This window comes from Eschrichtius robustus, chromosome 10, assembly GCF_028021215.1.
Source record: "Eschrichtius robustus isolate mEscRob2 chromosome 10, mEscRob2.pri, whole genome shotgun sequence".
In the NCBI taxonomy this organism is placed as follows: domain Eukaryota; kingdom Metazoa; phylum Chordata; class Mammalia; order Artiodactyla; family Eschrichtiidae; genus Eschrichtius; species Eschrichtius robustus.
In genome coordinates this window covers 109,529,504-109,553,767 of record NC_090833.1, presented here as the reverse complement: position 1 = coordinate 109,553,767, position 24,264 = coordinate 109,529,504, and the positions used below count along the sequence as shown (strand labels likewise).

Here is a 24,264-nt window from a genome sequence, read left to right as displayed (position 1 = left end):
CAATATTAACATCTTACATGGCCATGCATTCTGTACCAAAACTAAGAAATTAACATGAGCACTCTGTTATTAACTGAACTCCAGTCTTTATTCAAATTGCACCAGTTTTTTCACTAATGCTTTTTTCCTATTCCAGGATCCAATCCAGGGTACCACATTGCATTTAGCTCTTTGATTTTTTTGACAGAAGTATTTTAGTTTTATAGCTTTATGTATTGATGCTAAGTGATGTAGCATATTATCCTTTGCAACAATCAAAATTAAACTTTTAAACTAAGAACTTTTGTCTATCCTCCTGAGTTTGAAATAAAGACAGTACTATTATCTGTTTAGATATTATTAATAAGTAACCCTTCAAAAGTATCTTGTTTCCATATGTACAACTTCTTCCAAAAAGGATCTAAAGTACTGTTTTTGAAATCGAGTTAAACTAAAGAAGGAAAAATTAGATAATTGTATTAATGAAGTTCAGACAAAATCCAAGCCCCAGAGTTCTGAATTGTTCTGCCAAAAGTAACATCTATTAGAATTGTTGAAATGCTTTAGTTCTATTTTGATAGAATTCTTAGAAGCAGGCTTTAACAAACATAATCACTACATATATTTTTTCCAACTTTTAAAAATGTCAGAGCTACAGAACACCCACGTACTTTGATTTAACAATTGTTAACCTTTTGCCACGTTTGCTTTTCCAGAAATCTCCATATTTTAAATGTCATATCTGGCTAGGGAAAAACACAGACTACCTAAAACATTCACTGTGTCTAGATTAAGATAGAGATACTGGAGAGATTTATTATTCTCCAGTTTGAGTTACCAATTCTGCTGTGTATCACTTTCTCCTCAAAATTGATCACAACTAGGGAATTCCTTGGCGGTCCAGTGATTAGGACTCTGTGCTTCCACTGCAGGGGGCACAGGTTCAATCCCTGGTTGGGGAACTCAGATCCTGCAAGCTGCGAGGTACAGCCAAAAAAAAAAAAAAATGTGTTTTTTTTTTTTAATCACAACTAAATGCAATACGGTATCTTAGATTAGATCCTGGAACAGAAAAATAACATTAGTGGGAAAATTGGTGAAAGCTGAGTAAAGTCTGGAGTTTAGTTAACTGTAAAGTACTAATGTTTATTTCTTAGTTTAACAAACATAGTGGGATACCAGCTAAAAGGTACATGGGAACTCTGCACTGTCTTTGCAACTTTTCTGTAAATCTAAAAGTACTTCAAAATAAGAAGCTTATTTTTTAAGAAAAAAATGTGTTGAGGAATTTCAAAGGTTAAAACTGTGCTCACAAGTGACTTATGTCCTGATTATGCTATAAATGCTGGTGTTTTATTCACAGTGAGGTACACTGACAGAAAAATTTCAAATAAACTTCGGTATTAAGTATTTGCGCTGCTACCACTAGATGGCAACAAATGCCACTGTACGCCCTTGCCTAACCTGCTGATCTGTTTTTCCTCCTCAAAAGGCTTTGTCACAACAAACAGACTAAGGTGTATCTCCCAGAACCGCCTTTTCCTCATGCAGAGGTAAGAAAATGGAATCACTGGGTCAGAGCAAGAACAAAATGTAGATAAATAGATATGGGTGGATATAGCAGGTCATTAGATTTTAAAAATCTGAAGGTAATTTGATATAGCCCTTTGTTTCCCTTGTAAGATGGCAGTGAATTACTCTGACTCAAGATTTGTTACTTTCTCTTCTTATTAACACATTACCAGTATGTTATTCAGTTAATAGCCTACCTCTGTTTCATTGACTGAGTGAGGAATTTTATTCTACTAACTCTTTTGCATAAATGATTTACTTATTGCCAAAGTCTTCTTTTTGTTTGGTTATGTCTGTCATTGATATAAATTTTTAATGATGAAAATAACAACATTTCAGTTTAGAAAACAGAAAATTTCCCCCTTCCTCACAGAACCAGTGAGTGATTTTATGTGGCTGTGTGTGCCCAATTTTGTTTCTATTGCTTTTTTTTTCACCCAGTGGTGGGTGTATCATGGACATTTATCTGTGCACCTCACTGTTATTATTGCTACCTAATATTCCATAGCATATCATGTGAACATACTATAGTGTACTTAACCATTCCCTTCCTATTGGACAATAGCGTTACTCCCACTTTTTTGTTATGTTTTCTAAAAAGGATATGTAAATTGGTATAACCACTTTAGGAAACTGACAGTAAAGTTGAACCTAGGACTGTGACATCCTCTGTGCCTCAGCAGTTTCGTTCCCAAAGTCTGTACGGAACAGAAATGCAGGTGTGTCACCCAGAGATCTGCACAGAAATCTTCATAGCCCTCTTGGTAATAGTGCTGAAATGTACCCAAATCCATCAACGGATGAATGAATTTTGTGGTATATTCACACCTTACATCAAAGAGGATGAAGGGACTCAGATTATATGCAACAATGTAGATAAATTTCACAAACATAATGTTAGTGAATCAAGCCAGATATTAAAGAGTAGATATGGTGTGATTTTATTTATATAAAAGTTCAAACACACAGAAAACTCATCTGTGATATTAAAAGCCAGGAGAATGGTTATCCTGGAGGTAGCAGTGGGGGCAGGAAGGGGACAAAGGGGGATTCCTGAGAGCTGGTAATGCTGTTTACTGATGTGCATATGGGAAGGTGGAAGTTTTCAGTTTGTAAAGATTCCATCAAGTTAGGGATGTCTGTGCAGGTACTTATGCATAGGGATTTTGTTGACTTATTTGCTATGCAGTTGACTATTCGGCTCAAGAAAATTGCAACAGTTGTCCTGCTGATTATTTTAAATCTGACTGCTGTTTTCCTACTCCAAAGGACAGGTCTTTCATGAACCAGAATGTCAAGTGGAAGGTTCTGAGGGAGTTATTTGCAGTCCTCATACTTTCTTACAGCAGCCAGGATTTTTGCAAGCTCTGTCATTACTGCAGTGAAATTCAGGCTAGATATCTCGTGTCAGAAAATTAAGTGTAGCAAAACATACTTTGTGGTGGGCTTTACCACTGAAAGTCTATTTGCCTCTTCCCTAATAACAATTAGCCTTTCTTCAGAACTTGTTCTCTAAGGGTGTTACCGTGTTCTTACCCACAAGTATGTCATGGATGACCTTTGTCCCATTTACAGTTAAGAATGTGAAAAGACCATAGTTGCATGATCAGGATTCCTGAAATGCACTTGTCAATATTAGGGCGTGATGGAGTTGATAATCGGTATTGTGTGACCAGTGCCCAGGAGAAAATACAGTTCTGCCCTTAGTACTGATAAAAAAAAATTGCTTTACAGAATTCCTACCCTACAGCTTCATTGCCTATACAGTTTGGACCTTAAATCAGCACAAAGGTAATTCTGGATGGTCAAAAAGGTAGTAAGTCCACTGGAAAAGCAGATCTGATTGGCAAAAAAAAAATCTCAGTTTGCCTTAAAAAGTGACTTAACTTACGTGCAAAGACCTGCTGCTCTTCTTAGAATCCCATTCATCTCCTTGACATCTATGGATACAGTAGAACCAGTACTTTAGTCAGCCATTCACCTGTTTAACTGGGGCAAGTAATGATTTTGGCCAGATGGGTTGTAAAAAGAATGTCAGTTTTATTTGTATATAACTTGGAAGGGAAGTGGGAAGGCAGCGATTGTTGCATCTTTACTATTCATATCCCATCCAAGCATGTGACACCTAATTAAGATCTCCAGGGTAGTCTTGCGAATGAAAGCATTCTCTCTGAATTAAAGATTAAATCTTCAAGATGAAGAGAGTCAGCTTCCATTTGTGGGCGGCCCCATTCTGGCCGCATCCTCACCGTTGGGGTGACTACAGTGGGCTTGGAGTTGTTGGCTGGGCTCCCTTCTTAGGCATTATGGGTGGCTACAGGATTGAGCTGGGTCACAGATCAATTCTTTACCCATCAGACAGCATCTCAGGGCACTACTAGTTGATATTTAGGGTCTCTGAAGTACGGGTGTTTGCCATCTTTTTGGTGCTAGAGTGGGGCCGTGGGGGCAGGGCTGAGGCAGCAGGAAGAACTTCTGAGCAATGCCACAAGATGCCATCTGTGGTTGTAACTGTATATGGCGTTGCCTTGGGTCGGGCCTGGCGTTAGGAGAGTAGTTCCCAGTGTTGTGCTAGAAGGAAGACCTTTTTGGTTCAAAACATTCACTTTTGAGACAGGTTTGAGACTGTGCATGGCCTGCTTCTTACTAGAGCTCTCTGTCGTGAGGACATCACACCTCCCGCATTGCTGAAAGCCAGTTCGTTCTTGTGTTTATTAAGTCCCCGGCCCCTCGCCGCAGTAACTTAACACAGCTGTACCATCTCAAGAGGCAGTCCTGTGCTGGTAAACAATTTTTCTTGTGTGAAGTGTTTATTGTTGACAGAACTTGGTGATGCACAGAGTTTGGGAAACTTGTACTTCAAACAGTAACTAATATTGGGGACTTCAGGGCCTGGAGCTCGGAGTGTCAGGAAGCTATAAAGGAAGGATTAGACAGAATCAGGCCATAACAACCTGAAAAGAAGTTTCCATTAAGTTTGGTAATTTTACCGAAAGGTCCCATCTTTTGAGAAAGTCACATTGTAGGTAAAAAATTTGGATCTTTGGCTAATATTAATAGCATTATCTTGTATTTTTAATTTGTTCACTCTCCCATGCTGTGATTCTTTCTTCCTGGGTAGGCTAATATCTCTTCATGTGCTTTTGGTACGTATTCTAGCTCATTCAGACCAACAAGCTGAAGCACTACCCCAGCATCCATGGAGACTTCAGCAACGACTTCAGACAGCCGTGTGTGGTTTTCACTGGACACCCTTCCCTCCGATTTGGGGACGTGGTCCATTTCATGGAGCTCTGGGGAAAATCTAGTCTCAACACTGTCATATTCACAGGTAAATAAACCAACAAAACAAAACCCTGCCCTTCCCACTGTGACCATCCCTGCATACCTGGTAGGATGTACCTACCAGGTAGAGATGCTGGGAAGAATTTGACAGTAAGGTATAAATATGATCACTATTCTGTTGTATCCAGGAAGAATTTGACAGTAAGGCGTAAATATGATCCCTATTCTGTTGTAAATACCAAAGGATAAAGCAACTGGAAGGGAAAGGGTAAGAACAAAGCAAAATGTCCTGTTAGATCACTGTGCACTGGACAGAGCTTTCATGTCTGTGTTTGTAGCTTTTCCCCGAGACAGATTTCTGGTCTAGAACTACTTTTGATAGGAATTTGTAAGCTGTTCAAGAACTGCAGGAATTCTAGTAATCAGTCTTGCTTTACCCTTTAGGACTTACTTACAGAGATGGATCTCTCTCCTTTGGTTATAGCTTACTCTGGCTTGCAGTTTTTCTTGTGGAGGCCAACCCCTCAGAATAAAACTAATCCTTAAACGAGGGCAAGTTAGGGGTTTTACTTAATCACTGTCTTATTTTATCAATTCACGGTCTCCAGACAGCCTTGGGATTTGAAAATCTCAGGGCAATGAAGTAAAAAAACCTTGATCTGAAATCTGGTCCGAGTTGCTGTAACCTCAGCCGCGTGACTCCCCGCTCTGAGCCTCACTTTCCTCTGTCAAATGGGATTGTTGGTCGCTCATCCTCAGGCAGCTCTGTGCCTTTAGTGAAATGTTATAAGAAAGCACTCCTTATAGTGCCTGGCACAAAGGCCTGTTGAGAAAGTACCAGTTGCCTTCTTAGAGTTTTCTAATTACCTTTAAGATGTGAGCCATGGAGGAGAGTCTAGTTATGCCCCGAGCTTTGGGGTCAGGGACGCTTGGGCCCTTCCCTGTGCTCAGCCTGTTGTGAGGACCAACCAGAGGCCACCAGGAACGCATCAGTAATGGAACAAAGTTGGGGTACTGACTCCTTGCAGGGAGGGGGTACCGCCATGGGGAGGCAGGAGGCATCGCCGGTCACGTTCAGAAGAACTTACGGGCCTTGGCTTAGGTGATTTTGGAGGTGGGTTCATTGTTCTGGCTTGGGTGCCATCAGGAAGCAGTAGTTCTCTGGTTGGGTATCTTAGTGATTCTTGTCTAGAAGGCGAGACGAATGGAGCCAGGAGAGGGCAGTGTTTGCTTGTGTGGTGGTTCGGACCGTGCTGTGGTCATGTGTTCAGGCATATGATTAGGGAGGGTCTCGTTTTTGTCTTGATCCACCGTGGTCACTGCTTGGCCTGTTCTCACGTCAGCGTCACGTGAGGTGGTTTATGTCCAGTAGGCGGGTGCACCGTGGCCTGGCCGTGAGTGCCGGGGGCGCTCAGAGAGCAGCTGTCGGGCGCTGCTGTTCTCCCTTGCAGACCCCCTTTCAGCCACAGGCAGAGGAAGTCAGGCCCTAAGACATTGATTCACGCTACCCAGAGCCTCACCGTTGCCAAGTTCTGCTAAGCAGGAAGTCATTCAGAGAACGCTGTCTGTAGTAGGACTGAGGGGGTCTCTCCTGTCCTTTCTGAGGAGATGTTGGCTCTGATGTGACAGTGGTTACAGTATTACAGAGACACAGAAGAGGCGTTGCTATACTGCAAACGTCCCTCCAGCCAGCTAAGAAGAAAGCAAGGGCTACGTGATTGTCCATGGCATTCATTACCAGACATTCATCTGGGTAAGGAATATACATTTAAACTGGTGTGTTGCACTTCCAGAGCACAAGTTGTGTCGTGACAATGTCTGCTAGGTTTTGGGCCACCTTATCTGGTTGTATTACGGCTGTGGGAGTTGTAGCTCACACAGTATCCATACAAAGAGAGGCGCTTATCCCCCAGGCAGCCGTGCTGGCCTCATTTGGGTGGTTTCTGGGTTCTTCCTGGGTAGACAGGATCCACTGCAGGGGAGGTCATTTTAAAAATCTGGAAATTCTGAGTTGCCCTGAGGTCACCGGGTAAGTTCCTGGGAGCGGTGTGTGGAAAGCTGGGGCCGTAGGAAGTGGCATCCTCGCAGGGCACAGACTGTGTCAGGAATGTGCGTGTCGTTTTTCACGCCAGGAGTGAGCCACTGCTTTTGGCCCGAGGTGGGCAGCTTCCTCTGGCGGAGCAAACAGTCCCCGCCAGGCCGGCCGCGGTGAGCGGCTCTGCAGAGAACAAACCAGCCAGCGTGGCAAGGACGGTTCCCAGGCGCTGCACTGGCTCTGCTGATGGGGCATTGCAGCCTCAGCACAAGCATTTTGTTGACATGGGGTCAGGATCCTTCTTTTTTTTCTTCTGGGTGCATCCTGTCAGGTAGGAGGCACGTGGTCTGTCTCCTACCTGGGGGTGATCTTTGAGCGCTCGGTTTGAGTGGCCTGTGCTGGATTTCTCCCCTGAGAAGTCACCGCTCTGTGTCAGTCAGTATCTTGTGGGGGACACTTCGAGCCTATGTACTTATCCTGGTCTTCCCCAGATGTTTATCTAATTTTTTTTTAGCATCTATTGATGATTCTGGTCCAAATAAATTATTACTGTGATGGTTGCCAAATGGTGAAATTTTTTTTTTCAATTTCATCGCTTCTTTTACATTTATTAGTTGACATTTTGTTGTAAAGAGCTTTCCTTTCTCCCCCATTTACTTATTTATCCCCTCATTTGTCTCATCTCTCCCTCCATCTGTGTTGAAAACCTGGAGCTCACGCACGTCCCTCCAATTCCACATCCATCCTGCGGCGTTCAGTCCACCTCTCCCTCTCCTTATTTGTAAATCACTCCTCTCTCCCGTGATGGGGAATCTGGCTCCCGTAACCTTCAGTGCCTTTCCTGTCCTGCTGCCCGTCTGCTGGGCCTCCACCATGCCAGCTGCTTCCTCACTGGGCCGTTCCTCTGTTGCCTGCATTTTCAATTTTCTTTCTTGTGCTCCCCTTAGAACCCGACTTCTCATACCTGGAAGCACTGGCTCCCTACCAGCCCTTGGCCATGAAATGCATATACTGCCCCATTGATACGAGACTGAATTTCATCCAAGTGTCAAAGCTGCTCAAAGAAGTGCAGGTAATGGGGAAACTGTGCTGGCGGCTCCCGCGGCCCTGGCATCTCTGTGCGGATTGTGTCTGCGGTGTGGGGGCCGGGATGGTGAGCTGCACTGCTTGTCTTCCTCACCCATCCTCAGCCTGCAGAGTGCTCAGCTGGTACCCTCCAGACGCCAGACCAGTGGGCTTTACACCCTGAAAGAAGTTTCTCCTCTAAAGAAATCAAAAGTGGGAGGAAAAGAAAGCGTAAACCGTGTCTTATTTTTGATGGGGACCATTTGTGTCCAGTTAAAAGCAAATTGCCCCCTCCCACCACCAAAAAACATCATTCTAGAAACACACTCGTCAAGCTGAAAGACAGCTGAACTGAAACATATATTGGGCCCTTGTTGCACACCTGGGTTAGTACCACAGTGTTATGCTTTTGTTAGCGGATTGTTTTGGTTTGGTGGTTGTCGCTTTTTTGTTTGTTTCATTTTGCATTTTCTGCCTTAGAGAAAGGGAAGGAGTAGTTGGGGTAAAGCACAGGCGAAAGGAACACTGTTGGCCCAGAAGGAGAACGGGGAGGAAAAACTCCCCGCCCTGGGTCACTTATCACTCGGGTGGCCCGTGGTTCGGGGTTGGAGGGGTGGTGGCAGTTGGTGAGGAAGACAGCTCAGAACGGGCGAGAGGAAGGGTTCTGATGTCCCATCACCTCGGTGCGCCCGGGACCTTACGTGAGCGCCAGGGTGCCCTGGACCCTAGTCGCTGAGCGAGGTGTGGTTGGCTCCCTACATTTCTCGGCCTGAGCTGGGAGATCACTTTCCTCCTCTTCACAGAACCCCTGACCTCAGGAGGAGATGCGCTAACAGCAAACTCTAAGGAAGGGTAGCAGGAAACAAAGAAAGCTGGAGGCCTCCGGAGCGCAGGGGTAACAGCTGACGGTGACCCCGAGCTTGCTGGCCCTTTCTCTAGACATGGTTGGAGCAGTTAAGCCACTTCCGATTTCCATGAGCGATTTGATACACCACTGTGTGCCTGTCAACTTGCTGGAAGAAACAGTTAAGAGCCTGTTGTTTTCACTCCTGAGTAATGTCACCCTCGGTCCCCGAACCACGGCGGACTCCCCAGCCCCTCGGTGTGTGAATGAGGGAAACAGGAGGCCACCTGGTCTCCACTGCAGGGGAGGAGAACCTGGGGAGAGTCCTCGGGCAGTGACTGTGGAGTCGACTGGCTTTGAGACAGAGTTATAAGATGCTGACCAGGCAGGAAGGAGGGCGAAAGGCAGTCTGAAGAGGAGCGGAGGTGTCAGTCCCTAAAGGACAAGTGCGGTTTGAAACGCAACCCGTCAGGTCTGTTGGAAGCCTTGTTCTTCCAGGAACTTGAGGCTCGGTCCAGACTCTTCAGTAAAGGCAGTGACAATGCCTTGACTCTCTGGGTGCCACGTTTGGTTGGCAGTTTGGGTGGTATTTGGCCAAAGTAAACATTGGTTTACTAATTGGTTTTCTCTCAAGATAATAAAAAGAGACATTTGTTAAAAAAAAAAAAAAAATCTATCTGATTCAGTGTGTCCTACACAACTGAGGATAAAGCCTGACCATTGCCCACTGCCTAGTACCAGTAGACCTGCAGATCCAGGCCAGAAATCCAAACTAGCACAAAAAGTCAGAGTTCTTGCTAATCAGCCAGTAGCGGTACCAAGTCGATGATGGTAAGTGACGAGAAGACTGCCCTCAAGGGGCTCGGAGGCCATTTGAGGGTAGACCCATGGATGTCACCATCAAAGTGACTTGAATATAATGAAAAAATAAATACAAACCAAGGCAGTAAATCCCTTGCTCATCAACATGGCCGGCAGATCAGGGCTTTTCCCTGAAATTTTTGATCTTCTTTCCCCCCACTTCGCTCACTGGTTACTTGGGTTTGAGAGGAGGAGAATTCGAAACGGCCAAGTGGTGAGTCTGAGCCCCGCAAAGGGAGGATTAGCTCAGGACGCGGCCTCTCCTGCCTCACAGCCTCCTCTTGTTTCCTCCTCCTCCTCCCCCCACCCTGCCCCTGTCCCGCCGGTTCCTCAGCCCCTCCACGTGGTCTGTCCTGAGCAGTACACCCAGCCGCCCCCGGCGCAGTCCCACCGGATGAACCTGATGATTGACTGCCAGCCACCCGCCATGTCCTATCGGCGCGCCGAGGTCCTCGCCCTGCCCTTCAAGCGTCGGTATGAGAAGATCGAAATCATGCCGGAGGTGAGCTGTGCTGCTTCCCAGGGTCACGCCCGGGTTTTCCACTTGAGTCTGCAGAAGACCGTCCCAGCAGTAGCTTTCTTTGGGGTTTGTATCACACGTGGATGAACCAAAGCACATCGACCCTTAAGCAAGTAACTGGGAAGAGAGGTGGGATTTTCAGAACCTCCGCATTTTTCCAGTAATGAAGTAACAGCTGTCAACATCCGGCCTGCTGGAGCACTGCTTATATTAAAGCTTAATGTGTGTGGGAGGCCAGGGCACAGGCCATAGCGTGGAGAACAGGTAAGCCAGTGTCAGCTCTGTCCCTAACCGCCTGAGGGTGTGGGTTTTCTCCTCCCTCCTGGACCCCATTTATGAGTGAGGGCCAAGTTTCACCGAGTTCGGAGATAGATGGAGGAGATGAGAGTAACCAAAAAGTAAGGAATGTAAACTGGTTACTATTTGCATGCATTTTAGTATAACTTAAAGATTTTATTCTACTGAAGTCTACATATTTTTTAGTTCTATGATATCTGAGCTTGTTTTAATAGGGAAAAAAGGTAAAAAGCATGTCGTGCATGTGGGACAGCTGAGGTGGGTTGCGCCTGAGTGACAGGTGTGGGGAGGGGCAGTGGGAAGCGTGTGGCCCAGCTGCCGCAGTGACGGTGTGCCGAGCTCTGAGGACACTGCTTCTGGCTTCCTGTTGCCTCCGGAGACTCTTGAACGTGTTTTTAGCAAACAGGAAAAAGAAGTAGGAAAACTTAAAAGCAGTGTCCCCTGATTCTCTCTGGAGCTCAGCAGAGTAGCCAGATCTTGGACTTTGAAGGCTAAGCCCCTGAATGTTGCCCATTTCCAAGACCCTAACAAAGGCTGGTGGTGGAACAAGGCCAGGTGCCATCAATGGGGACCCAGTGTTCAGTACATTCAGTCCTTTCCACAGTTAACCTGAGTTGTTCTTTTTTAAATTAGGAGCAATAGACAGGGGCTTCCCTGGTGGCACAGTGGTTTAGAATCCACCTGCCAATGCAGGGGACATGGGTTTGAGCCCTGGTCCAGGAAGATCCCACATGCCACGGAGCAGCTAAGCCCGTGCGCCACGACTACTGAGCCCGCCTGCCACAACTACTGAAGCCCGCACGCCTAGAGCCCGTGCCCCACAACAAGAGAAGCCACCGCAATGAGAAGCCCGTGCACCACAACAAAGAGTAGCCCCCACTCGCTGCAACTAGAGAAAGCCCGTGCACAGCAACAAAGACCCAGTGCAGCCAAAAATAAATAAATAAATGTATTTTTTTTTTAAAACTAGAGCCATAGACAAAGGAGATCCAAACAAATTTCCATAACTAATTTAGATAAAATTGATTCAGCAAGATAAAACTAGCAAGACTTGTTTGCTAGATAAAACTAGCAAGTGGTCGTGTTTTTCACTAAGACACATAGAAGTAGATGATCGTTCACATTTCACATCCATTTTCATTTCACTCTTGGTTCCTGGGGAGGGAGCCGTCACAGCACGTGTCCCCTCAGCAAACAGCATGTGGCCGGATCGAGGGGGCAGAAGAGCTGCCTGTGAGCCCAGGCTGGAGAGATGAAGTGGGGAAAGTTATAAAGGTGATTTTTTTAAAGGGGCAGTTTATCGCTTATTGGTAAGCAATAAACCAGTGGAGAGATATGTATAGTTCCTCAGGTTGACTGCTTTGAGCATCATTGGGACGTTTGTGGTCTGCTAATTCTTTAAAAGGAAAATAGCCATTTTTCGTTGGAGCTTGTGAGAGAAGCGGCTCGCACCCTGGTATCTCGGCTCAGCAGCTGACTTGCATTTCTCTCTGATAACAGCTCCTTCACAGGAGAGGTGGCCAGGGCTACCTGTGTCAGGAGTTTCCTCCCGACCCTAGTACACCTGACCGTGAGCACGGAGCTGGCCTCCCCTCTGCTCTTCCCTTTGAGGCCACGTCCTACCGAGACCCAAGAGAATGAAGAAAGTTCTTTCAGCTCTGAATTCCAGGTTATCCTTTCTCCATATTTCATCGGCCCAGCCCTTTGGCTCCCCCATTTAATTGTACTGCAAATAGTATGTTTATTGAGCTGTCACTATGGGCCAGGATCTGTACTCAGCACTTTCCATGGACTGTCTCACCCATCTTATGAGATAGGTACACTTACTCAATTAGACCTGGTCTTTTCCATCCCTGAAGAAACCTAGGTGATCACTAATATGTGCCCTTTGTGCCCCAAAGGTCATTCCTAACATATGTCACAGATTTTGTCCTTTAAGTGAGAGTAGAGCCCCCAGTTGATCTGTGCCGCTGCGGCGATGGGGCACCCAGCCCACGGCCTTCCTGTGGGGATCGCGGTGCGGGGCTCCGTGTAATCCACCACCAGCCGCCAGCAGCCCTGGGGACTCGTTAGAAGTGCACCTTCTAACCTGCTGAATCAACACTCCAGGGTGAGGCCCAGCAGTCTGGGTTTCAGCCAGCCCTCCACGTGAGCTGATGCTCGCTAAAATTTGAGGACTGCTGGTGTAAGAGACCTATTTCATATGTGCCAGTTTTCAATACAAAAGGCAAAAAGAAGGCAGAATGTTGAGTTTTTAAAGACAGAAACAAAATTACTAGCCATCTACAGAGAAACAGTCTTACTAATAAGCTTCTGGCATTTCCCATGCCCAAATGTATCCTCACCGTGATTAAACAGTCCACGTTAAGCTTGTCTGTTCCCATTTTAAATTACCAAAATAAAAGATAAATCTACCTCTTTTATACCTTCTGACACTGAGCCAGAGAAGGAAGGGATTGGCTTTGGGGAGTGCACAGCACGCTGTTCTGTCTTTCGTGAAGCTCCTCCCTCAAGTCCCGTGGGAGTAGACCAGCAGCCTTGACCCTGAGACCTGCCCCACGCCCACCTGTGTGTCACTGCCGGTCTCTGGGGGACCACCTCCATCTTCCTGCAGGTCGGCCAGGGCTCTTTTTGACCAGCTGTCCTCCTGAAGCCTCCTGCTAGAACGTTGAAATAATTGCTCTTTGCTTTAGACTTCCAGTTGCCTAACCCATGAGGTTAATATTGCCTGTGTTGGAATTTTTTGTTTCGTTTTAGTAGTTTGGCGTTGATGATGGATTTTTTTTTTTTTTTTGATTGGGAGGGAGAGATGAAAGCAAGTTCCCTTCCAAAAAGGGGCCAAGTTTTTGTTTTGTGGTTTGTAGCAAAGAAGTGGCACTAACCATCCCCACTTGTAGTTATTTTGGTTGTTTAATGTGTTTTTATGATTGTGCTTTTCATTTTCTCTGCATTTTGCTCATCTCAAAGTGAAAGGCTCTGACCCAGTGTCTTTGCGTTATTTTTGTCTGGTATTTACCTTCTGGCCAAGGTCTTACTTACAGTGGCTGGGCTTGAAGGCTTAGGGTTAGATTCCAGTACTCTAAGCCAGCAGTCCTCAAACTTTTTGGTCTCAAGACTTCTTAAAAATTAGAACCCCAGAGAGCTTTTGTGTATTTGGGTTATATCTATTGATATTTGCTATAATAGAAGTTAAAACTAAGACATTTTAAAAATATTTAATTCTTAAATGAATACTTAATTAATTATTAAATAAAAAATAATATAAACCCATTAGATGTTAACATAACTAAAAGATTTTTTTTTTAATTTTCATTTATTTTTGGCTGCATTGGGTCTTCGTTGCTGCACGCAGGCTTTCTCTATAGTGGCGGAGAGCGGGGGCTACTCTTCATTGCGGTGCACAGGCTTCTCATTGCGGTGGCTTCTCTTTGTTGTGAAGCACGGGCTCTAGATGCGTGGGCTTCAGTAGTTGCAGCACGCGGGCTCAGTAGTTGTGGCTCGCGGGCTTAGTTGCTCCACTGGCAGGTGGGATCTTCCCAGATCGGGGACCAAACCCGTGTCCCCTGCATTGGCAGGCGGATTCTTCACTACTGAGCCACCAGGGAAGTCCCTAAAAGGTCTTTTTTGAAAAATGTTTCAAAAAAAAAAAGAGAAGAAGGGCACTGTTTTACGTTAGCAAATCTCTTTAACGTCTGCCTGTGGAAGACGGCTGGATTCTCCTGTCCCCTTTTGCTTTCAGTCTGTTGTGATATACATGTCATGTAGCCTCTAGAAAATTCTAGTGAACCCTTGTGAGAGAATGAGAGTGAAAAGGCAAAACATCTTATTATTAATGACAATCATATTGACCTCGACGCTGCAAAAGAGCCTCAGGAGCCGCAGGGGCCTCTGCCGCCACACCTGAGAGCCAGCGCTCTGGATGGTCTTCTTTTGCTTTTAAGGCCCCTCAGGCTTCTCGAGCTTTTATGTTTATGACTCTGTCGTAAGATTCATTTTTCAGTAAAAAATAAGCTTGTTCATTCTAGAAAACTTGGAAAATAAGGGGGAAAAAAAGGATAAAGACAAAAAAAATCAGTCCTAATCCCAATACCAGACGTAATTACTGTCCAGTTTTTTTGTATTTGCTTTGTGTGTTCACGCTGTGTGTGTGTGTTTGAATCATACCTCGTATAATATCTTTGTAAAGTAACGGTATATTGTCGTTAAAGATATTTAAAAAGCATCTTAGGTATATAATGGTCTATCATAAATGCATCGTAATTTAACTGTTCCTTTACTGGTGGACATTTATTATTTCTGCTTTTTCAAACTATAAATAATACTTTGAGAAACATTCTTTTACATAAATCTTTGTATGTGGAATGTAGATATAAGAACTAAAAGTATCATTTGGTTTTGCCTGGGAAATGCATGTGGGAGATGAAGGGGTTAAAATCTGCTGCTGTTCTTTAGGTTTTGCTACTACTAATGGATGCTTGTTTCTCCCCCAAATGAAAGTGTGTCCTCTGCAGCTTCCTTGTAAATCCTCCCTCTTTGTCCCTGTAAGTGCAAAGTGGGAGAGCTGACGTCAGTCCTCGTGGGCCTGCGCTAATAGAAAAATTCTGTTTCTGGGGTGGCAGGTGGATGCATCCTCCTTCCCAGAGGTGTCTGGCTGAGTCGTCTCGTGGGCTCTAGGTAGACTTCCCTTGTGGCAGAGCTGCCACTTCAGAGAGTCTTCTTGGAGATAGAATTTATTCCTGGGGCTGCCCAGGGAGAGTCGCTCACCTGCTTGGTTCCCACAGTGCTATCTGCAAACCTCCCAAGCCAATTCTTTGGCTTTAAAGTTCTGCCAGACAACTGACCTTTGATCCTTTGCTGGGAACAATACAGTGTAGGAAGGAAAAGAATATTTATGGATGGGCGTTGTCAGGAGCTCAGAGCACACACGCATCTCAGTGGGAACATTTCACACTGGTTTCATGTGTTTTCTCTTGTTTTCCCTTTCTTTTTTTTTTTTTAAATTGAAGTATAATTGACCTGCTGCTGTGTTAGTTCCTGGTGCACAACATAGTGATTTAATATTTCTGTACATTACAAAATGATCACCATACTAAGTCTAGTTACCATCTGTTACCATATGAATTTATTACAATATTACTGACTATATTCCCTGTAATGTACATTTCATCCCTGTGAATCAATCTCTCTTATCTATTTCACTCATCCCCTCACCCCTTCCCCTCTGGCAACCACCTGTTTGTTCTCTATCTATGAGTGTATTTCTTTTTTTTTTTTTTAATGTTTGTTCATTTGTTTTTTAGATTCCACATATAAGTGAAATCATGGTATTTGTTATATTATTTCACTTAGCATAATACCCTCTATGTCTATCCATGTTGTCACAAGTGGCAAGATTCCATTCTTTTTTTATGGCTAAGTAAATATCCCACTGCATATACACACACACACACACACACACGTACATCTACACACCACATCTTCTTTATCCATTCATCTGTCAGTGGACACTTAGGTTGCTTCCGTATCTTGGCTATTGTAAATAATGCTACAGTGAACATAGGGGTGCATATATCTTTTCAAATTAGTGTTTTGTTTTCTTTGGGTAAATACCCAGAAGTGGAATTGCTGGATAATATGGTAGTTCTATTTTTAATTTTTTGAGGAACCTCCACACTGTTTTCCATAGCAGCTACACTAATTTACAATCCCACCAATAGTGCACAAGTGTTCCCTTTTCTCTACATCCTCGCCAACACTTGTTATTTGTTGTCTTTTTGATAATAGCTATTCTGACAGTTATGAGGTGATACCTCATTATGGTTTCAATTTCCACTTGCCTGATGATTAGTGATGTTGAGCATCTTTTCATGTGTCTGTTGGCCATGTGTATGTCTTCTTTGGGAAAATGCCTATTCAGGTCTTCTGCCAATTTTTCAGTCAGGTTGTTTGGGGTTTTTTTATGTTGAGTTATATGAGTTCTTTGTATATTTTGGGTATTAACCCTTATCTGATATATTGTTTACAAATATCTTCTCCCATTCAGTAGGCAGCCTTCTTGTATTGATAGTATCCTTCACTGTGCAAAAGCTTTTTGTTTGATGTTGTTCCGTTTGTTTATTTTTGCTTTTGAGTCCCTTGTCTGAGGAGACATCCAAAAAAAAAAAAAAAAATTGATAAAAGACCGCCGTCAAAGAGCATATTGCCTATGTTTTCTTCTAGGAGTTTTGTGGTTTAAGGTCTTAGATTTAAGTCTTTAATCTATTTTGAGTTTATTTTTTATATGGTATGAGACATGAGACTTTTGCATGTGGTTGTTCAGTTTTCCCAGTAACATTTATTGAAGAGGCTGTCTTTTCCCCATCGTATATTCTTGCCTCCTTTATCATAGATTAAATGACCATATAAGCATGTGTTTATTTCTGAGCTCTCTATTCTGTTCCATTAACCTATATGTCTGTTTTTGTGCCAGTGCCATTTTGTTTTAATTACTATAGCTTTGTAGTATAGTTGAAACTCAGGGAGTGTGATACCTCAGGCTTCGTTCTTCTTTCTCAAGATTGTTTTGGCTATTTGGTGTTTTTTGTGTTTCCATATAATATTAGAATTATTTGTTCTAGTTCTGTTAAAAATGCTATTGGTATTTTTATAGAGTTTGCATTGAATCTGTAGATTGCCTTGGGAAGTATGGTTATTTTAACAGTATTCTTCCAATCCATGAGCACAGTATATCTTTCCATTTGTTTCTGTTGTCATCAATTTCTTTCATCAGTGTCTTAGAATTTTCCAAGTATAGGTCTTTTACCTCCTTGGTTAGATTTATTCCATGGTGTTTTATTCTTTTTGATGCAGCTGTAAATGGGATTGTTTTCCTAATTCCTCTTTCAGATAGTTTGTTGATAGTGTATGGAAATGCAGCAGATTTCTGTATATTGATTTTGTATCCTGCAACCTTACTGAATTCGTTTATTAGTTCTAATAGTTTGGTTGTGTCTTTAAGATTTTCTATGTATAGTATCATGTCATCTGCCAACAGTGACAGTTTTACTTCTTCCTTTCCAATTTGGATTCCTTTTATTTCTTTTTCTTTCTGATTGCTGTGGCTAGGACTTCCAGTACTATGTTGAATAGCAGTGTCGAGAGTGGGCATCCTTGTATTGTTCCTTATCCTAGAGGAAATGCTTTCAGCTTTTCACCATTGAGTATGATGTTAGCTGTGTGCTTGTCATATATGGCCTTTAGTATGTTCCCTCTATACCCACTTTCTTAAGAGTTTTTATCATGATTTGATGTTGAATTTGGTCAAAAGCTTTTTCTGAGTCTATTAAGATGATCATGTGATTTTTATTCTTCTGCTTGTTGATGTGGTGTATCATGTTGACTGTTTCGTGAATATTGAACCATTCTTGCATCCCTGGGCTAAATCCCACTTGATCGTGGTATATGGTCCTTTTAATGTATTGTTGAATTCGGTTTGCTAATATTTTGTTGAGACTTTTTTCATCTGTGTTCGTCAGTGATATTGGCCTGAGATTTTCTTTTTTGTGTGCTGTCTTTGTCTGGTTTGGGTATCAGGGTGATGCTGGTCTTGTAGAATGAGTTTGGAAGCATTCCTTCCTCTTCAGTTTTTTGGAATGGTTTGAGAAGAATAAGTGTTAACTCTGATTTAAATTTTTGGTAGAATTCACCAGCGAAGCCAGCTGGTTCTGGACTTTTGTTTGTTATTACTGATTCAGTTTCATTACTGGTAATCGGTCTGTTCATATTTTCTATTTCTTCTTGATTTAGTATTGGGAGAGTGTACATTTCTAGCAATTTATCCATTTCTTATAGGTTTTCCATTTTATTGGCCTGTAATTGTTCATAGTAATCTCTTATGATCCTTTGTTTCTGTGGTGTCAGTTTTAACTTCCCCTCTTTCATTTCTGTTTTTATTTGTTTGGTCCCTCTCTCTTTTCTTGATGATTCGGACTAAAAGTATATCAATTTTGTTTTTCTTTTCAAAGAAGTAGCTCTTAGTTTCATTGCTTTAGAATTTCTTCTGCTAACTTTGGGTTTTGCTTTTTCTTTTTCTAGTTCCTGTAGGGATAAGATTAGCTTGTTTGAGATTTTTCTTGTTTCCTGAGGTAGGCTTGTTTCACTGTAAGTTTCCCTCTTAGAACTGCCTTTGCTGCTTCCCATAGATTTTGAATTGTTGTGTTTACATTTTTGTCTCCAGGTATTTTTTAAATTCTTCTTTGGTTTCTTCATCGACACACTGGTTGTTGAGGAGCATATTGCTCAGCCTCCATGTGTTTTGTCTTTTTTGAAATTTTTTTCATGTAGTTGATTTCTAGTTTCATAGTGTGTTTGGAAAAGATGCTTGATATGATTTCTGTCTTCTTAAATCTACTGAGATTTGTTTAGTGGCCTAGCATGTGATCTATCATGGAGAATGTTCCATGTGCACTTGAAAAGACTGTATATTCTGCTGCTTTTGGCTGGAATGTTTTATATATATATATATATATATATATATGCCATTTGGTCTAATGTGTCATTTTAAGGCCAGTGTTTCCTTACTGATTTTATGTCTAGATGATCTATTCAGTGATGTGAGTGGGGTGTTAAAAGTCTCTTAATATTATTGTATTGCTTTCAGTTTCTCCCTTTAAGTCCATTAATGTTTGCTTTATAGATCTTGGTGCTTCTGTGTTAGGTGCATATACATTTATGTTACATCTTCTTGCTGGATTGACCTGTTTATCATTATGTAATGCCCTTCTTTTATTACAGTCTTTGTTTTAAAGTCTATTTTGTCTGAGCATAGCTTTTCATTTCATAGAATATCTCTTTCCATCCCTTCACCTTCAGTCTGTGTCTGTCCTTATTTCTGAAATGAGTCTTGTAGGCCTCATGTAGATGGGCCTTATTTTTTAATCCATTCAGTACTCTATGTCTTCTGAGTGGCAAATTCAGCCCATTTACATTTAAAATCATTATTTTATAGGTATGTACTTATTGCCATTTTCTTAATTATTTTCTGGTTGCTTTTGTAGTACTTTTGGAAAAGTTAGCTAATAGTCTTATGGGAGTTCCTTTGTATGTAACTAGTTGCTTTTCCCTTGCTGCTTTTAAGATTCTTTACCTTCAGTTTTTGCCATTTCAATTACAGTATGTCTTGGTGTGGACCTCTTTGGGTTCATCTTATTTAGGACTCTCTGGGCCTGCATGTGTTTCGTTTCCCAGGTTAGGGAAGTTTTCAGTTAGTATCTCTTCAAACAGTTCTCTGCCCCTTTCTGTATTCTCCTTTTAAGTTCCCTATTATGTGAATGTTAGTGCACTTGATATTGTCCCAGAAGTCTCTTAAACGATTTTTTTTTTTTTCTTTTCAGCTTGGGTGATTTCTACTACTCTGTCTTCTAGTGCACTGATCTGTTCCTTTGTGTCAACTAATCTACTCTTGATTCCTTCCAGTGTAGTTTTTGTTTCAGTTACTGTGTTCTTTAGCTCTGGTTCTTCTTTCTACTTTCTAACGCTTTATTAAAAATTTCTAACGTCTCACTGTGTTCGTCCATTCTTCTCCCAAGTTCATTGAGCATCTTTATGATCATTACCTTGAACTTATCAGGTCAATTGCCTGTCTCCCCTTTGCTCAGTTCTTCTGGGGTTTTATCTTATTCCTTTTTTTGTAATATATTCCTCAGTCTCCTCATTTTGCCTAATTCTGTTTTTATTTCTGTGTGTTAGGTAGGTTGGTTACATTTCCCAATCTTGGAGAATTGGACTTTTGTAGGAGACATCCTATGGGGCCCAGCAGCACACACCCCTCTGGTCACCAGATATATGCTCTAGGGTCACCCCCTTTGAGGGCTGCATGGGCCCTTCCATTGTGGTAGAGCTGACTACCACAGGAACACTGGTAGGTGGGGCTGCCAGGTCACCTACCCAAGTGTGTGGGTCTTGACTCTACTGTGTCTCTGCCCCACTCCTTCTCATTGTGACTCCTTCTTCATATCTTTAGTTGTGGAAGATTATTTTCTGCTAGTCTTCTGATCATTCTCATCTATGGTTGCTATATCTACAGTTGTAGTTGTGGAGTGCCCATGGAGGAGGTGAGCTCAGGGTCTTCCTACTCTGCCATCTTGGCCACCCCCCGCCCCCGTTTTTTGGTTCATGAAATAGTCCTCACATCTGTTTGCCAGTCATTTCAAATATCCTCACCTGCTTCCTCTGCCCATTTGATACTGATCTTCATGTTTACGTAAATGGCATCTTGCATATTTGTTTTTTTATAAAGGAGGCTTGGATAGGTTGAGGTCTGCATGCGTTTAAGAACAGTAGTCAACTAAACTCGAGTGTTAGGGCCTCTCATAAGATCACACGTCACTGCTGGTGGCTGGGTCAGGGGACTCTGAAGTTGCAGAGGAGAAGGTGTACACATCAGACTCTGGTGTTAGAGAAAGAGATGGCCCACAGGTAAAAGCTGTGTATTTTACCTTTGGGAGAAGTCAGATTCCCAGGAATTAGACAGCTCACTCAGTCCAAATGCTGCTGTCTCTTCCCTTCCTGCCTGTCACTAGTCCCCTGGAGAAGTGACAAGGATGAAGGCAGAGGCTGGCATGGAAAGTCGGCACTTGGTGTATATTTTGAGTAAGGAGGAAGTGTGTGTGTGTGTGTGTGTGTGTGTGTGTGTGTGTGTCTATACAAGAGTGTTAGGAGACCTGCAAGCTGGATAGAGGTTGTGCCAGGTCACACAGTGAGCTCTTGGCGGGGTGTTGGCATTTCATGGTGTGGCAGCTGACTAATGAAAGGGGCAGCAGAGGGGGCAGCACCCAGGTCCCAGCACGTGGTGGCACATGCCTGCGCTGGGTGACTCTGGAGTCTCAGGAGAAGCAGCGCAAAAGACATTGTACCTCAGAGCACTGGGTCGGCTAGTTCTCTTCCTCTTCTCAGCCTGTTTACCTGCTGCCACCACCCCCTTTTCCTCTGTCTGCTCTTCTCTCACCTCCTTTCTTCATCACAGTTGATTGTGTGTGTGTGTGTGTGTGTGTGTGTGATGTATTTTTGATTAAAAATGATTGTTTTAAGTTTTTTACTTCTTAAAGTTATTTGGTCATTTTAGACTGCAGTGATGTAAATAAAAATTCAAAAGAAAACAAATAATGGTGATCACTAAAGGCTCAGTTTTGACATTTGACGTCTGGTACTGTTCCACCAGACTGGCAGGGGCACGTGGTGCGGCGGGCCTGCTGGCCAGGGTGACCCTGACCCTGGGCGTCACCATCCAATCCTGAGACATGCACGGGGGTGGCACTGCCACCCAGCGTGGCCTCCTAGCCCCTGCCTCTGCACAGCACGGTGGCAGCACCCTCATCCCCCCAGTTTACAGGGAGCCTGACTGAAACCCCTCTGTTTGCTCCCAGCTCGCGGACTCGCTGGTACCCATGGAGATCAAGCCTGGCGTTTCCTTGGCAACCGTCTCGGCCGTGCTGCACACTAAAGATAACAAGCACGTTCTCCAGGTATTGTCGGGGAGGGTGAGGGCCCTGAAATACAGACCTGCGGGAAGAACCCCGTGCAGGTGGGGGCCCTCCCCCCGGTGCCTCACGCCTCACTTCATGGCACGTGTGTGCCTTGGGGGCAGCTCTTTGGGCCCTTGTCTTCACCCCCCCCTGAGAAAAACCCCTTTCAGGGTTGGGCTGTGTCGCTCTTGTTCCTCCACATCATGTGTCCATAGCGACCACTTAAAGTGTGCTGGACCCCAGGCCAGGGCCTTACCAGGCGTTGTCTTATTTAATCCTCACAAAGTTCTCTTTACTATCACCGTCTTAGAGGCCATCTCTCTGCCCTTCATTTTCTTGACAGAAGGACTGTAGCCAGTCAGTCTGACCCCACAGCCAGTGTTCTCAGAGCTGCTGCCCCACCTGTGGTCACCAACACGGGTTATGAAGACCTTACGCAGACAGCACCGAATTCAGTCAATTGAAAATTAAGAATAGATTTTGATAAAAGGAAGGTATCTTTGCTGAATAAGGTGTCGATTCTATGTGGACAGTTGGCTTTAGCTTGTGTGCATTATGTGGAAATCCAGCTGGAGCCCCAGCTGATGGTGACCCTGAACGCAGGCCCAGGGCCCTTCCAGGAAGCGGGTCCCGTGGGCCGGGTAGCTTCACTCGGGCTCCCGGGTGACTTCTTGACGAGATCCCTGTTTTCCTCCCACCCAGCCCCCGCCCAGGCCCGCCCAGCCCACGGGCGGCAAGAAGAGAAAGCGGGCCAGTGACGACATTCCAGACTGCAAGGTTTTGAAGCCCCTGCTGAGCGGCTCCATCCCCGTGGACCAGTTCGTGCAGACGCTGGAGAAGGTGAGCGGGTGGGTTGCGCCGTCTGAGGCACCGCCGTCCCGCTCTGCCCACGGCGGCCCCGCTCCGGGGAGCGCGTGCTGCTGCAGTTCGCCGTCTCCACTGTCTGCGCTGCTGGCCCTGCAGCGTCTGCTTGCTCCTCGGTCATGGCGGGGACAGAGCCAGGCGAGAGCCGCGGAGACTTAGAGGAGAGCGGGCCCCCCTTCCCCCAGCCCCACTTCTCGTGGGAACCAGACTGAGGAGGGGCCTTTCTTTCTTCAGGAACGTAGCTGTGACAGATGGGGCAGGGGGACAGCCAGGAGAAAGAAGGGTCTGCCCCCTCTAGAGCCCCACTTTCCTGTGAGAAGACCCCTCGCTGTCAGAGCCAGCATGGCCAGGTCAGAGGAGATACGAGTCTCGGGCAAGACTGGGGGCCACAGGGGCCACTGATGCCAGATCCCCAGGCACTCAGGAAGCAGAGCCAGCGATTCCCAGACAGGGTGGGAGGAGAGAGAAGCAGGCAGGCATTGTGGAGGACGGTGGTCCCTGCACTGGCTCAGCAGCCATCCCGCCCCTTGTCCCTGGTGGCTGCCCCCCACGAGGCGGAGATTTCACGACTACGAGGAAAAAGAGAACAACTTACCCGGAGAAGATTTGTAATTCTGGCTTCAGTCACAGGACTTCAGAGGTCCCTGTTTTGGCATCAGAATTATAGAATCCTTGATAGAAAAGAGGAGGAATTGGCTAAAGATAATATTGTTCATGTTGCTTCTTGCAAGAAGAACTGCAACTATAGTAGATCATTACAGGAAAAGAGACTTTCTTCTGTTAAACTAGTTACTGCCTTTTGTCCAAACTGAATAACCCAGTCGCTGAGTTCTTTCAAATCTTAAAAGCTTTCTCTTTATTGGGAATTGTTTTCTTCAGTAGTCGTTTAATTTTCCCTGAAGGGAGGGCTTTCCCCGAGTTGTGTGGCTCTCCTGGCCCCTAGTGACATGGGGACACCCCGTGGGAATTACCCCAGGGAGCCCCATGTGCCGTGATCACACCAGTACCAGCTTCCTCCCAACCGTGCTGCGCCCCCGGCCCTGCTGACGGGACTCACGCTTGACTTGTTTCTTAAAATCTTGAAACAACTTGCTTTCCCAGAAAGACCTTGTTTAGCTCTTCTGCCTGGGCACCCGGGAGTTGACCCCTAGGCCCCGACCCTAGCTACTCCCCCCACCATTTCTGCCCCACCTCCTCCTGCAGGAGGAATATCCATGGCCGCCCCAAACTACACGTGAGATTTCCAGAGCCAAGTGTGGAGAATCTCCCTAGGTCACGTTCATTACCTAGCCTGTGTCCTTTCAGGCAAATTAGTCCTCTTTCCATTTCTTTTCTTCTCTCTCAACTTGACATCTGATGTGTAAGAAAGTTCTGAGTTAGCATTGGAGGTGGCCCCGGAGAAGTAGTTGATATGCTGCCTTACCTGTCTTCTCCCTTGGGA

General features: G+C 44.5%; 1 protein-coding gene across 2 annotated transcripts in view; it reads left to right on the top strand.

Moving 5' to 3' along the window:
• Window positions 1-24,264, top strand: part of INTS9 (integrator complex subunit 9) — a 107,465-nt gene that overhangs the window by 82,062 nt on the left and 1,139 nt on the right. For both annotated transcript variants that reach the window (XM_068553120.1, XM_068553121.1), the window contains exons 11-16: window positions 1,472-1,532; window positions 4,711-4,882; window positions 7,819-7,943; window positions 9,976-10,143; window positions 21,861-21,959; window positions 22,662-22,799. In XM_068553120.1, the coding sequence (XP_068409221.1) occupies window positions 1,472-1,532; window positions 4,711-4,882; window positions 7,819-7,943; window positions 9,976-10,143; window positions 21,861-21,959; window positions 22,662-22,799 (763 nt within the window). The remainder of the gene's footprint in view (window positions 1-1,471; window positions 1,533-4,710; window positions 4,883-7,818; window positions 7,944-9,975; window positions 10,144-21,860; window positions 21,960-22,661; window positions 22,800-24,264) is intronic.